A 17509-nucleotide genomic window follows, 5' to 3' on the forward strand; every position below is an offset into this window, starting at 1 on the left:
ACTTTATGATCAAACTTTGTTCTTCATTAGACTCATTTCCATCCCCACACCCTTAGCACTGTACTAGGTACATAGTAATTACTCTATAGATATCTGTCCAGCAGAATTAGATGTAGTGTAGTGCTTAAGTTCAATTCAGAGAAGATAGTGATTTTACTTAGTGTGGATAAGTTCTTAGACTTTATTTTTAGCTATTATACCAATTTATGTACCCAGTATCAGTGAACAAGGGTTCCACTTGCTTTACATCATTAATAGCATTTGATATTGACAACCTTTTTAATTTTAGCCACTCTGATAGGTCTGTAGTGTGAACTCATTCTGGTTTTAGTGTGTATTTTCTGGAATATTGTGAGGCTGAGAACTTTTTTGTATTTTATTTAACTTCAACTTTTGTTATAAAGGGTACACATGCAGGTTTGTTACATGGGTAAATTGTGTGATGCTGAGGCTTGGATTTCTAATGATGCCTTCACCCAGGCAGGAAGCATAGGACCCAATAGGTATTTCTTCAGCTCTCCTTCCCATCCTCCCCTGTCTAGTGATCCCCAGTGTTTATTGTTCCTATCTTTACACTTGTGTGTATTCAGTGTTTAGCTCCCACTTATAAGTGACAACATGCAGTATTTGGTTTTCTTTTCTTGCATTGGTTTGCTTAGGATTATGGCCTCCAGCTCCATCCCTGTCTTAGGCGTTTTTTTAATCTCCTAATATATAATATCATGAGAACTTTTTATAGGATATAAGCAAAATGGGTTATATTACTACTTTAATTAATATAAAACTATTGTTATTTTAATAAATAGAAAGTATCATTTCTATATAAATTATAGAAATCACATGGGAGTATTTGTCTAATGTTTTATTTGTCACTGACTCTGGCATCTTAATTTTCATTATTAAATTTTTAAAAACAGTCAATCAATTTCCATTTCTTTCTCTCTCTCTCTCTCTCTCTCTCTCTCTTTCCCCTACGCCTCCTCCTCTCTCCTTCTCTCCCCACCCATCTCTTAGGAAGCATTGTGAGTGTTGGGGACCCAAAGAAAAAATACACAAGATTTGAAAAAATTGGTCAAGGGTAAGTGATTGTTATTTGAAATATAAAAAGATGTGTATGAACAACATACATTAATATTAAAATTCAGTAAGAGCTTGGGTTTCTGGTAAATTATGCTTCTTATTTCGTGGATTATATTTGTGTCTTGCATTCTCAGTGTTGGCCTTTCAGCTGGAGGGCTGACTGTTCATTAACCTAGGAGCACATCCTGCTGAAATTTTCATTATTGTTGGGCTGATAGTAACTTCTGTGGGGACATTTCGATCCGATGTAGTTAAAAGATTCAAACAGATTTCTCTAGAAAAAGCAGTAGGATTATGGAAATTTCTAGCTTACATAAAAACCCCTTTTATCCCATTTCCCCCTTCAGTTACATGGATGGTATGAATAAGATTCTGTTTTATTGTCAGAATGTAAAATGACAAACTGAGGGTGGGGAACGTCCTTATGGAATGATCCGGAGGTAAGCAGAGTTGCCTGAGTATGGAGGAAACAGACAATAATCCCTAAATGAGACCTAGTGCATCATTTTCAGTTAGTATACTTGTTAAAGATAAAGAATCCCAGGCTCCACTGCCAAAGATTTGATTTAGAAGTCTGGAGTGGGGTTGAGTGATCTGAACTTTGCAAAAGTTCCTCAGATAATCCTGATAATCAGCAAGACATGGGAACCATTGCATTAAATTATTCACTAAAGCTGAAAGCAGAAGTCACCATTTCTGCAAGTCAACTGTAATTATGCATGTCTCTCAGGCCTCAGCATGAAACTAGGCAGGTGGGTCTGAGCAGGCAACCACATTTGTGACAGGGCGAAGTTTTATTTAAAGGAAAGTGGAATCTTAAGGGACATCCTTAAATGAGGAGTGCGATGTATATTCAGGCATACCAACTACTGTATGTCAGAAATCAAGAGGCACCTCAGACTTCTGGCTGAGACAAGGGGCTGAAAATAAAGGGTTACATCCAGTATACTTGCAAAATTGTGCTAGCCCATCAGCCATTAGAATCTAATTATTTAGGGTAAGAGAAGGTAGAATTTCTTTAAGAACCTCATTGCTTTTCCTGGAGTACTTAGCTTTAAAAATATATATGTCATATATAAGCTTGACTATTTTTCATAATTTTATGTTTTCTTTGTTTATCCCCCTAGCTTTTGTACTAAAGTTTCTTTTGAAATTGCCTGTATATCTCAGGAAATAAGGGAAAGCATTCATTATACATTTGGGCTAGAGAATAGGTGAGGCACTCGTGGAAATTGTGCCTGGTGAGAATCAAGATGAGAAGACTCTAAGGGAAAAAGAAACTCAGGAAGAAATGCACGGCCAAGTATATTTTTCCAGTCAAAACCGTAATGACATTGTATTTGAACTTTCCAGTAGGCTAAAATATGTACCTATTATTGCTTTTGCTTCTTTCTTTCTTATTTAATATCACTGGTATTCTCACTTGCTCACAAAAAATGAAGAGTTTTGTGATCTCTAGAAGCTCCCTGTCACCAAATGGGTCAAATTAATATTTCTACTCATTGTTCTAAAACAGTGATAAGCAACAGAACTTACTGTGATGATAGAGATGTCCTATATCTGTGCTGTCCAACATGGTAGCCACTGGCTACGTGTGGCTATGGGGCACTTGGGATGTGGCTAGTGCACATAAGAAACTGAATTTATGTGAAATCATTTATTTGTTTAGCAGATATTTCTTAAACACCAACTATGTTCCAGGCACTATGCTAAGTGCTAGAGAGACAGAGATGGGTAATGATGGTGTGAGCCCTCAAGGAACTTACTTGAGGGCTTGACAGGAAAATACAGGGTACCAGAAGAACCTTGACGCAAGCTTACTCAATTCACCCAAGTACAGAGCAGGGCTGGCTTCTACAGCCATTATTTCCCACTGGAAATTTTCCCTGTCTACCTCCGGTGGACTGTTTGTTTTGCTTAAGTAAGAAAGCTATACCTTCCCAAGTGCATATATCAACCTCAACTCTCCTTCTCCATGCGTAAAGGTTAAATGCCACCAGGCAGATTGCAAAAACACAGTGTTATGTATTAAGGGGACTCAAAAAACAAAAGTTGACTTTAAGATTTTATTTTCATCTGGTTGAGTCTCTGGTAGAGCTAACAATAGGAAGGGAAGGGATGTTCAGTCCACTTAGAAGTATCACTCCAAATCATTGTTGTCCAGTATGGTGGCCGGTAACCACATTTGGCCACTGAGCACTTGAAATGTGACCAGTCCAAATGGAGATGTACTGTAAGTGTAAAATGTACACATGGTTTCAAAACCTTAGTGTGAAAAAAAGAATGTAAAATATCTAATTAATACACTTTTTATTGATTACATGTTGAGATATTTTGCCATACATTGGATTAAAGAAAATATATTATGAAAATTAACCTTTTAAAAACCTTTAAATATGTAGCTCTAAGAAATTTAAAATATGGCTCATGGCTCATGTTATATTTCTAATAGGCAGTAATTTCTATTTGTAGCCTTAAATTGGGAATTATTTGTTTATGAATTTGTAAAGTGGTTTTCTGTGGTTGTTTTTTGGAGAGTGGGAAGTGTTATCATTTTGTTTTGATTGTTCCAACTAAAAGACAACTGAGCCAAAAATAACACTGAATTTTAAAAGGAAAAAAAATACAAAATGGTTTCAGATATCTCCCAGATACTAGGTAATGAAACAAGACTGATTTTGCCAAGAACAAAGATCAGGCCACCAAGCAACCTTGTGTAACAGAGAGATTTCCTCTCTTGGCTATTATTTATGCCTGTTACTTTTAAAGATGAGAAGGAAAGTTTTCTATCTCTGAGTCTCTTTGTATAGTCTTCATAATCTAAAATGAAAAATCAAAGCATAAATCCTGCTTACCACTGCAGAAAGGTCTATTTTAAATTCCCAGCAAGTTCATCATTTTAAAGAATGATAAAGTAGCAGATACTCATAGGCCCAACATGGCTTTTTAATAAGTCCTTAGAGGGTAGGGAGTTTATTTTATTCCTACTTTGGTCTTTGTTAGTGTTTAGTACAGTGCTTTTGTACTTAGTAGGCCCTCTAAAACAATTCTGTGCAGTTATGGCCAGCAGCTGGGTTCACTTTGGCCGGCTACAAAGAACTACAAAGTTGTCTGCCAAATCTATCTTTTTGGGTCTGTTTTTGCCTCAGTAAATATTTGTTGAGCTAATGAAAATGTTTGTCTTTCCACTGCCTCTTCTTATTCATAAGTGAGCATTGAACAATGAGAATATATGGACATGGAGGAGAGCAACACACTCCCGGGAAGGGCCAGATGGGGATTGGGGGGATGAGGGAAAGTGAGAATATTAGGACAAACAGCTAATTGCATGCAGGGGTTAAAAGCTAGATGACGAGTTGATAGGTGCAGCAAACCACCATGGCACACGTATACCTATGTAACAAACCTGCACGTTCTTCATCTGTAACCCGGAACTTAAAGTAAATTTTTTTTGAAAAAAAGAAAATGTTTGTCTTTTTAGCTGTCCCTTTCCTCTGTCCTGTGTATTTACATGTGGATATACATGTCTATCTTGCTACTCCTGTGTCTGTCTTTCCCTGTTTTTCCTTAATGTGTCTTTATATCTTTGCCTTTCACAATGACTTGGTTGGCCTCACCACATGTGATTCCTTTATTCTCTGGATATTTGTGTGTGCTGACATCTGTCTTCTTCATGCATGTTGGCCTCACATTCTACTGCCCATTTTCACACACACCCCACAACCCAAACGGTCATGATGAAATAAAATCAAGATGTATTTAAGATATAACCTACTAGCTTAAATCTATTTACTATGATTTTATCATTTAATTCACTAATTTTATTGTTTGATCTTAGCAGATTGTTTTCTCTCAGTTCTTAATTGTTAAGGTAAATAAACAAAATATTCATTTCTTTCTTTCTGGACCAAAAGCAAATAAACCCACATCTCACTTAATATTAACTTTCTTTTAACTTAAGTGGCTTACAGCTGATTTTTTCATGAATTACTGTCCTAAGTTATATAAACTAGTCTCTACTCTTAATATGTGGAGTTTTAAAATGAAATCTGTGTTTTTAATTGCTTTTGCCTTACCTGTTATTATAGTGACATGCAAAATTGTTGTCAGTAATCATTTGGTGTTAGGGATAATCAGCCCCAGTATTCTATTCTCAGCTCCAAAGAGCACAACAGTTCACTCATTTTCAGGAACTGGATTTGAGAAGAGCTTCTCCAGTAATCACCCTGATTTACTTGGTAAACTAAATTTTTCTCCAGCATGGGTTTCTGCCATCCCAGCATTCAGGCCTGGGGCCAGAGAATTGGGCTCCATCTTCCGTAAATCAAGTTCAGAATCACATGTCTAATCATTTGAGGCCATAGCTGTGAGTTGAAGGCTAAAAATGACATTGTTTCACTGGGTTTGCTGTGAAAAATCTTCTATAATTGGCCACCAAATCCAGACATTTTGAGCAAATTTATGCAAAGTTAAAAAAAATAAGGAAAGAAAGAAAAAATGTCAGGTACCCCAAAAGTATCATTAACAACATGAGTTTGTCAGAAATATATCTGGTACGGACTTGAGAATCTTCACTTTCTAGAATACTTATATAAAATAAATTGTTTAATAAATGAGGTAGAGTGAGACAACAAAATCAAATATTTATTTTTAGTTAGTGGCTATCCTTGGCAACCCTGTGTAATTCCTGAATAAGCAATAGCTATGTAACAGAGGGCTGAATTAAACTAACGTTGGAAGCTGTCTTCACAGATTTCTCATTAATGTATTTGAATTCATGTTAGGATCTTTCCTTAAATGCGAATGCTCTGAAAAACAGGCCCTTTTTCTTCTTTTTTTTTTTTTCCCCGAGATGGAGTTTCACTTTTGTTGCCCAGGCTGGTGTGCAATGGCGCAATCTCGGCTCACTGCAACCTCCGCCTCCTGGGTTCAGGCAGTTCTCCTGCCTCAGCCTCCTGAGTAGCTGGGATTACAGGCATGTGCCACCATGCCCAGCTAATTTTTTGTATCTTTAGTAGAGATGGGGTTTCACCATTTTGACCAGGATGGTCTAGATCTCTTGACCTCGTGATCCACCCGCCTCGGACTCCCAAAGTGCTGGGATTACAGGCTTGAGCCCCTTTTTCTTTTTCAGGTTCATATTGTCTTTTCAACAGTATAGCAGAAAAATATTTTTGAGGAAGGAGCCCAGAGGATCCAGTTTAACAGGTAACTTTTTAACATCAGTGAACCTTTAATGAGTGCCTACTATGTGTGATGTAGAGTTACATTAGAGTTACAGTTAAGAATCAGGTTCTGGGAGTTCACAGTGACCTTTATATTTGTTGTCCCTCTGAGTATTTGACAGGGAGAAAAGAAGAGTTTTATCAAGAAATAAGACAAACACCTGCCCCCAATAATGTACCTTTCTCCTATATTTTATTTACACACATCTTCACTGTTATCTCTCACATGAATGCTTCTTTGGCTGCCCTGGTCCTAGTTGACCTTTTCTGTCTTTTGTTTTTCTGAATCCTACAGATTATATCTGTGCCAGCATGTATTCACCACTTATATTGTAGCTTGTCTAGACATGTAAAATTGCTTGAAACTTTGAGGAATGTAGAGAAATAAAGGGAGAATTTTTGAAAAACTTGAAGAAAAGGAAAGAGGATTCTGAACTCAGGGCTGTAGATAAATTATTTAATTTCTTTAACCATCAGTTTTCTCATTCATAGTAAGTAGAATGCACACATCTCATAAGGTTGTAAAAACAACTAAGAGAAGGCACTTAAAGTCCTTAGCACAGTACATGGCACGCACTTAATTGCTCAGCAAATGCTAGTTATTATTAGGGATGAAAGACACATTCATATCTTGCTGTCATATAGAACAGAATATAATAAGTATTGTGATGAAATTACAAAAAGCTCTGTGGACAGAGAGGAGGGACAAATTATTTACAGCCAAAGAGGGGGTATGATGGATTCCTAGAGGAGGTTACACTTGAGAGTGACTTTAGAGGGTATAGGAATTTAGCGAGTAGGGGGTTATGGGAAGTTTTGTTTGAACGAGTACTTATTTCAGACTGTAGGTTTCATTCACTTTGGTGTCTCTAAGGACTGCATCACTGCCCCAGCATATACGCTCAAATATAAGATAATGCAATAAGATATAAACTGTTAAATGTATATATGTATGTATATATGGCTGAAAGTCTATTACGATGTTTAATTTGTTATTTACTTTCATTTACATATTTAAAACCACATATTTTATAAACTATTATTTTGTAGATATTTTTCTACTCTCATATTTTATGAATGATATAATTCAAAATCTCCTTATGTGTCATTCTTTTTGTAATTACTAGAGATTATTTTTGAGTCTTCAGCAGTTATTCAAATATATTGCCTGACTTCCATCTAAGATCATTGAGATTTTGAACCCACATAGAATTCTGTTCCTGGATATTTATTCCTAGTCACAATTACCCATTTATATAACATTAAGATTTTTTTGTTTTCTGAATTTGTCCTGTAGATGTATATTTAGGCTTTCACAACATGTATCTACTATTTACTATATGACTTTTAAAAATTTCTATTACACATTGTCATACTTACACAAGTAGGAACATAACACAGGAACTTCTATATTCTTATCACTCAGATTAAACATTTTTCAACAATTTTTAGTAAAATCACAATGCCATTATAACATCTACAAACAATTGACAATTGCTTTATGTCATCTAACTCCCAATCTATAATCAGAATTCTCCACTTGTCACAAAATGCTATTTTTATAATTAATTTGTTCAAATCAACATTCAAAGGAGATCTATACATTGCATTTGTTGTGTATCTTATGTCTATATTCTCTGAAGCAGGCTCCTTTTTTTCCACTATCATTATCTTGTTGAAGAAACTAGTTGTTGTCTTGTAAAATGCGGCACTTTCTGGATTTGTCTGTTAGTTTCATTTGCTGTCGTTTAACTTGCTCCTTGATTCCTTGTATTTTCCTTTCTTTTCTTTCCTTCCTTCGTTCCTTCCTTCCTTCCTTCCTTCCTTTCTTTCTTTCTTTCTTTTTCTTTTCTTTTTTTTTTTTTTTTTTTTGAGACAGAGTTTCACTCTTATTACCCAGGCTGGAATGCAATGGCGCGATCTCGGCTCACCACAACCTCCGCCTCCTGGGTTCAGGCAATTCTCCTGCCTCAGCCTCCCGAGTAGCTGGGACTCCAGGCGCTCACCACCATGCTCAGCTAATTTTTGTATTTTTAGTAGAGATGGGGTTTCACCATGTTGATCAGGATGGTCTCGATCTCTTGACCTAGTGATCCACCCGCCTCGGCCTCCCAATGTGCTGGGATTATAGGTGTGAGCCACTGTGCCGGCGATTCCTTGTATTTCCTATAATTGGAAGTTATCTGTAGAGGCTTAGATTCAGGTTAAAGTTTTGCAACATTTATTCATAGGTGGTACTGTATGTTTCATATTGCACACCACACCAGGATACACACACTATCTGATTGTCCCATAGTTTAGAAATAAGTAGATTGATCAGAAAATTCAATGGGTGACTGTCTGTCTCCTCCTATGTAAAATTTTCCATCAGCTTTTCATCAGATGATTTCATCTATTGATGGTTTTTGTTCAAATCAATTATTTCATTAGGGACAGAATAGTGATTTTCTAAGTCTGTAATTTTTTTCACACTTCTTAACTAGAATGCTTTTGTTGAAAAGAATTTTACCTCATCAGCTAAGACTCTGGTTATCCTGAAATACAGTTCATATAGGAAAGTCAAAATAAATGCTTAAGTTTTTCTTTTTTTTTTTTTTCCCTGAGATGGAGTCTCACTCTGTCACCTAAGCTGGAGTGCAATGGTGCCATCTCAGCTCACTGCAACTTCCATCTCCAGAATTCAAGGGATTCTTCTGCCTCAGCCTCCCCAGTAACTGGGATTACAAGCATGTGTTACCATTCCCAACTAATTTTGTATTTTTAGTAGGGACAGGATTTCACCATGTTGGCCAGGCTGGATTTGAACTCCTGACCTCAAGTGATCCACCCACCTCAGCCTCCTAAAGTGCTGGGATTACATGTGAGAGCCACCACGCCTGGCCAAATGCTTGATTTTTAAAATGCCAAAATATCAGTGTAAAGAATTAGCACAGAATTTCTTACAAAAGTGTTCAATAAGGGGCATTTTGATTTTTTAGTAGGGGAATTTTATTAAATATCTTTATAAAGTCTTAAAATTTTACATGTTCAATATGTTTCACTGAGTTGCATTCACTATTGTTTATGGTGGTCAAACTGTTCCATCTTTGGCTAAGTTTTGACAGAGGTCTTGTAATAGCTTATGACATCCAGCATTTGCAGTTATGCAGGCATACCCTCCGAAATAACTTGTTCACATCCTTTCTTTGTAATTCTGGCAGGCGCTCTCTATGAGCATTCAAAAGCAGCATTAATTGAGAAGATATCAACCTAATATGTCCTTTCTGAACTCTATTTTATAGTTAAAAATAAATGAATATGGACAAGTACCAATTACATGAAAGATTTTTATAAGAATTTGAATATAAGGCAGCTCCATTTTAATGAGGAAAAATTAGGGAGAAAAACCCTTATCTTGTATTTGGGTATACATGGTGTATGTCTGTGCATGTGTGTGTGTTTGTTGTAGGTATATTTTTAGCACAAATGGTAACATACTATATATCTGCTTTTCTGTTTCTGTGTTTTAGAGATGGTTCTATATTTGTACCTCATACTTTTTAAACAGATACACAGTATTTGTTGTTTGAATATACCATAATTTATTGAACTAGGCATCAATGGATATAGATATTTAATTTGTTTTTGATGTTTTGCTATTATAAACAAGACTTCAGTGCAGAGCCTTACAAATAAACCATTTTATACAAATTTATCATTAGAATAAATTCCTAACAGTGATATTGTTATGTAAAAGGATATGTGCATTTTTTTTCTGAGTTACCCTCCATAGAGGTTTTTTTTATTTAACACACCATCAACAATGTATGAGAGTGCTGGTTGCCCACACCTTTGCCAACACAGTTGTATTCATTTATTTGGGATTATATTACTATAATAGAAACACTCCCACACTGACCTTTTTTGAAAGGAAAATAAATAAGAAAGGAACTCTAACAAGAAAGCATGTGGCAAAACAAAAGGCTGTCCTGAAGAATTCATTAGCCAATGTAGTCCATGTCTTTATGATACCAACGTATCTTCATTACATGTTATATCTCTCCATATATTAGATTAGCTATCCAGCTATGTTTGAAAGAAAGTGACAATGACAGCATTTCTTGAAATCATTTTTCTCTTACGCGTAGATATGCATCTGGCCAAAGGAATTTTGTCTAACATCTGGATCTTTGCCAATCATATCATTATATAGAATAATGATATGCTCAATTCATCAATAATTGCAAACGAATTTTATTTACTACTAGCTCATGTGTAATCAAGCCCTCAGTCCTTGTATCTCTAAATTAGTTTTAGTTTTAAGACTTCAGAAACTAAATATATAATGTTAGGTATTTTTCAGACTTATCTCTGCTGCTCAGTGAGAAGCCCCTTTCTTCTTACTCTAACATGAAAGTCTCACTGTGAAGATGAATAGCATTGAAACTTAACTTCTTAAAAGACCTGATGAATAACAATGTGGTTTAGAGAACCTGACAAAGCAGTGTATAGCATAGAACTCAGAGAGCTGAGAATAAAACCTCTCACATTTTTTGGGGGGCGGTTGTTCAGGAAACTACGGGCAACAGTGGTGTCTAGTGTGCTTATGGAAGTGATTCGTTGGGTAGGACCACCCACTCCAAAAGTATTTGGCTTTTCATCAATTTATTTTGGGCCACACAAGGTAGAACACTGCTATGAAGCACTAAGTAGATGTAGTCTGAGCTTTATAAAAGGCTTTGTGATGTAGGAGATTGGAAATACATTAGCATTTGTGAAGAACAATGTTTATGGAGCAATGGAAGATGCTCTTTGTTCCACTTAATGCTCTTAAGTGCACTATGTTGTATGCTATCCCTTGTAAAGAATGATGCCAGTCAATCAAACACCATTAGCAGAGTTTGCATGTTAGTTGTTTTTTCCAACCATAGTAATGAGCTTGTTTTAAGCCACCTGCCCCCCTTTCCTGTCCAAGCCCTCTTGAAACCCATAGCACACACTGTGAAGCAGCTGCTTAGACTTAATGTTGGAGTGAGTAGCCGAGAGTTATATGGCCTTTCCAGGGATTAAGCCTTGTAATTGTGGCCTCATTATCACTGGACTATAACCCACTGAGCTCCCTGGCTCCACACCCATAATGTGTTACAGTTCTATTTAAAATTAGATGACCATGAATACTCTGAGAAAAGTCATGCCCTAGCTAAAGAACAGAAAATTCCCTGTTCTGATTTATAATCTTAGTAATTAAAGACTGTACCATCTGGCCTCAGCTACATTCTGTATACTTAGAGCAGTTCTGAGATAACATGATTTTTACATAATTTTATTTCAAATTTAGAGATGGATTTTTTAGAGGTAAATTACCACAAATGACAACACCAAAACTCTCATTGGAAAAGTTATTGCATGTAATCGTAACACCATTCCTGAGCCCTAAACGACACATCTCTCAACAAAACAAGTAACTATACGGTAGTTAGTAAGACAATATCCTATCTAGACAATAAGCAACTATATGGTAGTTAATATAGTGGGACAATATCTAGATAGGAGCCTACAAGTAGTAACTTTTTAAATACTCAGCAAAAGATAGTCTATTCCAAAAAACTAACCCTAGTTCATTTGCAGCCACATGACCAATCTTAATTGAGTCAGCAAACAAAACAACAACCTATGTGTGGTTATACTGAAGGAATAAAACATACCGTGTCCTGGGACAAGCTAAATGGCTTGTGGGCTAAGTGAGTAGAAAATTAAAGGCAAGATAAACATTTTGGGGAGGCACCTTAGCATAACGGGTACAAACATGAGCTTTGGGAAGTACCACACTTGCACTTAGCACTGATGTAAAAATGCTAAGAATCTATAGAAAAACATGAAATGGTGATTAAGAGCATGGGCTGTGGAGACAAAGTGATGCATTTTTAAGCTCAGCTGCTGATTGTGAAACCTTGGGCAACCTACTTACCATTTCTTAGTTTCAATGTTCTCATTTGTAAAGTGAGGAAAATCGAGTTTATCTCATAGAGTTGCACAGGGTGGACATTAAGTGAGATCATTCCTTTACAGAGAGCTGCAGAGAGTATGGCTTAATAAGTGAAATAGCCTTTCTATAGCAGCAGCAGTAGGAGTACAGGTGAAAAATAACCATCCTATATGGGGTTTAATCCCTGACTATGACCTCATTAGCACCAGATTTATACTTGTAAAACCTTAATAGGAATTTTGCCTATCTTTCTGACTCCCTCATCTTATTCCTACCAGACTCTTCTTGGACAACATTGAGCCCTCTAGACCTCTTGCCCTTTTTGTTTTTTCCCAGTCTATGGGCTTATTCCTAGGCTCACATCTTTGCCCTTCTTTTCCTCTAATCCATGTCCATGCTGAAATCAAAGTGACATATATAAATTATTAGTCCTACCATGTTGCTGCTTTTACAACTACTTATGATCATGGCTTGACTTTGGCTCTTGGTGGGAAACATCAAAACCTGGTGAAGATTCCTGATAATGAAACTGACTTGTTTTATGAGGAAAAGCCAGAATTTTAAATTGTTTGTTTCTTTCTGGGCCCTTCAGGCTAGATCCCAGTGTTTCCATTTGAGTAGTAAGCGCTTGGCCATGTCAGGGAGGGTCTGTTGATAAAGCACCTAATGTGATGCCAAGAAACCAGCAGTACTTACCACATTTTAATTGATGATGAGTCCCAGTGATTGAGAAATCTGTTGTTATTATGGGCCTGTCCTTCCTGCTCTGTAATGAGAAAGTTAAACTGGATGTTCTCTATTTTTCTTTGAGTTCTGACAACGCATGATTACTTTGTGCTATCTGAGGGACTGATATTTGAAATAAAAACAATCTCTATCATAAAAAAAAGTACTTCCTACAGGAATCTGGCTTTAATATAACTGCAGTGGAGGGATAATAGGGCTCAGTGTAGTTAAATGTTTAGCATAAAAATCAAATTGGCAGTTTGTCCACTTGAGAACACCAGCCCCAATACACCAGAGAATTAGGAGTTTTAACCCCTAACTTTGATAGTTGAAGTTTTGGCATCCTTACATCCTAAAGTGCTACATGACACTTACTTTTTTTTTTTAAGTTCTGGGATACATGTGCAGAATGTGCAGGTTTGTTACGTAGGTATAACATGCCATGGTGGTTTGCTGCACCCATCAACTCATCATCTACATTAGGTATTTCTCCTAATGCTATCCCTCCACTAGCCCTGCACCTGCTGACAGGCCCCAGTGTGTGATGTTCCCTTCCCTGTGTCCATGTGTTCTCATTGTTCAAACCCCACTTATAAGTGAGAACATACAATGTTTGGTTTTCTGTTCCTGTGTTAGTTTGCTGAGAATGACAGTTTCCAGCTTCATCCATGTCCCTGCAAAGGACATGAACTTATCCTTTTCCATGGCTGCATAGTATTCCATGGTGTATATATGCCACATTTCCTTTATCTAGTCTATCATTGATAGGCATTTGGGTTGAATCCAAGTCATTGCTATTGTGAATAGTGCTGCAAAAAACACACATGTGCATGTGTTTTTATAGTAGAATGATTTATAATCCTTTGGGTACATACCTAGTAATGGGATTGCTGGGTCAAATGGTATTTCTGGATCTAGATCCTTGAGGAATCACCACAGTGTCTTCCACAATGATTGAACTAATTTACACTCCCACCAAAAATGCAAAAGTGTTCCTATTTCTCCACATTCCCTCCAGCATCTGTTGTTTCCTGACCTTTTTTTTTTCTTGAGATTGAGTCTCACCCTGTCACCCAGGCTGGAAAACAATGGTGTAATCTTGGCTCACTGCAACCTCTGCCTCCCGGGTTCAAGCAATTCTCCTGCCTCAAGCACCCGAGTAGCTGGGATTACAGGTGCACACCATCACGCCTGGCTAATTTTTTGTATCTTTGGTAGAAACAGGGTTTCGCCATGTTGGCCAGGGTACTCTCAAACTCCTGACCTCATGATCTGCCTGCCTCAGCTTCCCAAAGTGCTGGGATCACAGGTATGAACCACTGCGCCCAGCCATTTCCTGACTTTTAATGATTGCCATTCTAACTGGCATGAGATAGCATCTCATTGCCATTTTTATTTACATTTCTTTAATGACCTACTTGTCTTTGGGATTTTTTGTTTTTTTCTTGTAAATTTGTTTAAGTTCCCCATAGATTCTGGATATTAGCCCTTTGTCAGATGGATAGAGCGTAAAATTTTTCTCCCATTCTGAAGGTTGCCTTTTCACTCTGATGATAGTTTCTTTTGTTGTGAAGAAGCTCTTTAGTTTAATTAGAACCCATTTATTAATTTTGGCTTTTGTTGGCATTGCTTTTGGTGTTTTAGTCATGACGTTTGGTGTTTTGCCCATGCCTATGTCCTGAATGGTATTGCCTAAGTTTTCTTCTAGAGTTTTTATGGTTTTAGGTCTTATGTTTAAGTCTTTAATCCATCTTGAGTTAATTTTTGTATAAGGTGTAAGGAAGGGATCCAGTTTCAGTTTTCTGCAACACCATTTATTAAACAGGGAATCCTTTCCCCATTGCTTGTTTTTGTCAGGTTTGTCAAAGATCAGATGGTTGTAGATGTTTTGCATTATTTCTGAGGCCTCTGTTCTATATATCTATATATTTTTGCTCTATACATCTGTTTTAGTACCAGTACCATGCTGTTTTGGTTACTGTAGCCTTGTAGTACTGTTTGAAGTCAGGTAATGTGATGCCTCCAGCTTTATTCTTTTGGCTTAGGATTGTCTTGGCTAAAGAAGATTTCAGGCCAATATCACTGATGGACATCGATGCAAAAATCCCCAGTAAAATGCCAGCAAACCAAATCCAGCAGCACATTAAAAAGCTTATCCACCATGATCAAGATGGCTACATCCCTTGGATGCAAAGCTGGTTCAACATATGCAAATCAATAAATGTAATCCATCACATAATCAGAACAGATGACAAAAATCACATGATTATCTCAATAGATGGAGAAAAGGCCTTTGATTAAATTCAACACCCCCGATGCTAAAAACTCTCAATAAACTAGGTATTGATAGAATGTATTTTGAAACAATAAAAGTATTTATGACACACCCAGAGCCAATATACTAAATGGGCAAAAGGTGGAAACATTCCCTTTGAAAACTGGTGCAAGACAAGCATGCCCTCTCTCACCACTCCTATTCAACATAGTATTGGAAGTTCTGGCCAGGGCAATCAGGCAAGAGAAAGAATAAAGGGTATTCAAAGAGGAAGAGAGAAAGTCAAATGTCTCTGTTTGCAGATGAGATGATTGTGTATTTAGAAAACCCCACCATCTCAGTCCAAAATCTCCTTAAGGTGATAAGCAGCTTTAGCAAAGTCTCGGGATACAAAATGAATGTCCAAAAATCACAAGCATTCTTATACACAGAGCCAAATTGTGAGTGAACTTCCATTCACAATTGCTACAAAGAGAATAAAATACCTAGAAGTACAGCTTACAAGGGATATGAAGGACCTCTTCAAGGAGAACTACAAACCACTGCTCAAGGAAATAAGAGAGGACAAAAACAAAGGAAAAACATTCCATGCTCATGGATAGGAAGAATCAATATCGTGAAAATGGCCACATTGCCCAAAGTAATTTATAGATTCAATGCTAACCTCATCAAGCTACCATTGGCTTTCTTCACAGAATTAGGAAAACAACTACTTTAAATTTCTTATGGAACCAAAAAAGACACTAATTTTTAAAATTTAAAGTGAATTAAAGTTTAATTTTGTATATACATGCATGGAGATATTTCGATATACCCCATGCCATTGCAAAACTCATCTTTTTGCAACACTGTTGGCATGAAGATTGTTTCTTTGGGAGTATACACTACTGTTCTTCAATTATTATAAGAAGAGTGCTTCCCAACTTCACCAAGTTTCCTTCAATTATTTGTCTTTGTAAACTTCAGGTTTATAATTTTGATTGTTGAACTGTATTTATTAATAGTTTATTATAATTTATTAAGCAAAAAACACATAACTGCTAATTGAAGCTTTTAATCATCATTTGATATTTAACATAATTACAAATTGATATAATTCTAGCTAAAAAGAAGTATATGTGATACTTGAATTAGCTGTTCTCAGGTAATTGTCAATTTTTTTGTTAGAAATTTTGAAACATCAAATGTTTTGAAAATTCCCAGATACTTACAGAGCTTCCTTGTGATTCACACACTAGGATTTGAGAACTTAATGAATATATTAGGAAATAACCAAATAATAATTATCATTATTGCTAATATTTATTAGGAAATCACTATAGTCCAGAACTATATACAGTTAATCTTCCTTTAATCCTAAATCACAAAGAAATTAAATTCCTTAACCAGAGTTTGACAACTAGGAACTAGTAGGACTTGAACCTGGGGAGTTTTGAGTGAATATGAGTGAGAACTACTGTTTTGAACCCAGCAGTGACAATGAGAGAGCTTTAATAGATGACTCTTGAAGGAAGTTGAGATCTCTTGAAGAAGAGAATCATATTTATATCTGTTAAATTTTAAATTATTAGACTGTAGAAAAGCATCAGAACTGGGGTGCAGAAAAACGTTGAGGTTGCTAAGATATAGCTGGGGATAAGGTACTCAATTTTAATTTGCAGGTTAGTACCTGAATTTATGCATTTGAGTTGAAGATTGTGCAAAGGCTAGAAGTTGCCCAAACCAATATTGGTCAGAACAGGGAGTTCCAACCACCTAACAACATGTTTGGTTTGAGGGGATTGGTAAGTGGGGTAGGAGAGGATATTACCATTTTATGAGAAGAGAACCAGGTTACAGGGTAGGGAAATTTATATGTATACACATTACACAATTGATATATGCAGTAAAGGCAGAGGGCAGGGGAGGAGAAAGGCTCATTTTTAGTAGGCAGCTGGTGCTCTAGAGTTTCAGGATCTTTAAACCTCTGTGGATTAGGAATTTGTAGCAATTTTTACCCCTGTGTGCCATAAATCCCAGGATATTGAGATTTCAGGGCTAGAACTCTAGCAATTTTAATACAATGAAATGTTGAGGGTGCTGGAGGACCAAAAATGCAAGAATCTGAAAGGTAAACCTCTGTGAGTGTTAAACATAAACCCCCCTTGTATTCCAAGTCAATCACAATTTTAGCCCTTAGGACAGTGGAAATGGGGTTGGGGGTGAGGGGGACAGGGCTGTTGAATAACAGAAAGGCCA

The 17509-nt window shown here is 36.6% G+C and overlaps 1 protein-coding gene across 32 annotated transcripts in view; it reads left to right on the forward strand.

The window, feature by feature from the left end:
- PAK3 (p21 (RAC1) activated kinase 3) overlaps positions 1-17509 on the forward strand; it is a 287279-nt gene that overhangs the window by 231693 nt on the left and 38077 nt on the right. For all 32 annotated transcript variants that reach the window (XM_035289027.3, XM_035289030.3, XM_054251356.2 and 29 more), the window contains one exon: positions 1015-1078. In XM_035289027.3, the coding sequence (XP_035144918.1) occupies positions 1015-1078 (64 nt within the window). The remainder of the gene's footprint in view (positions 1-1014; positions 1079-17509) is intronic.

Source organism: Callithrix jacchus, chromosome X (assembly GCF_049354715.1).
Source record: "Callithrix jacchus isolate 240 chromosome X, calJac240_pri, whole genome shotgun sequence".
Lineage (NCBI taxonomy): Eukaryota > Metazoa > Chordata > Mammalia > Primates > Cebidae > Callithrix > Callithrix jacchus.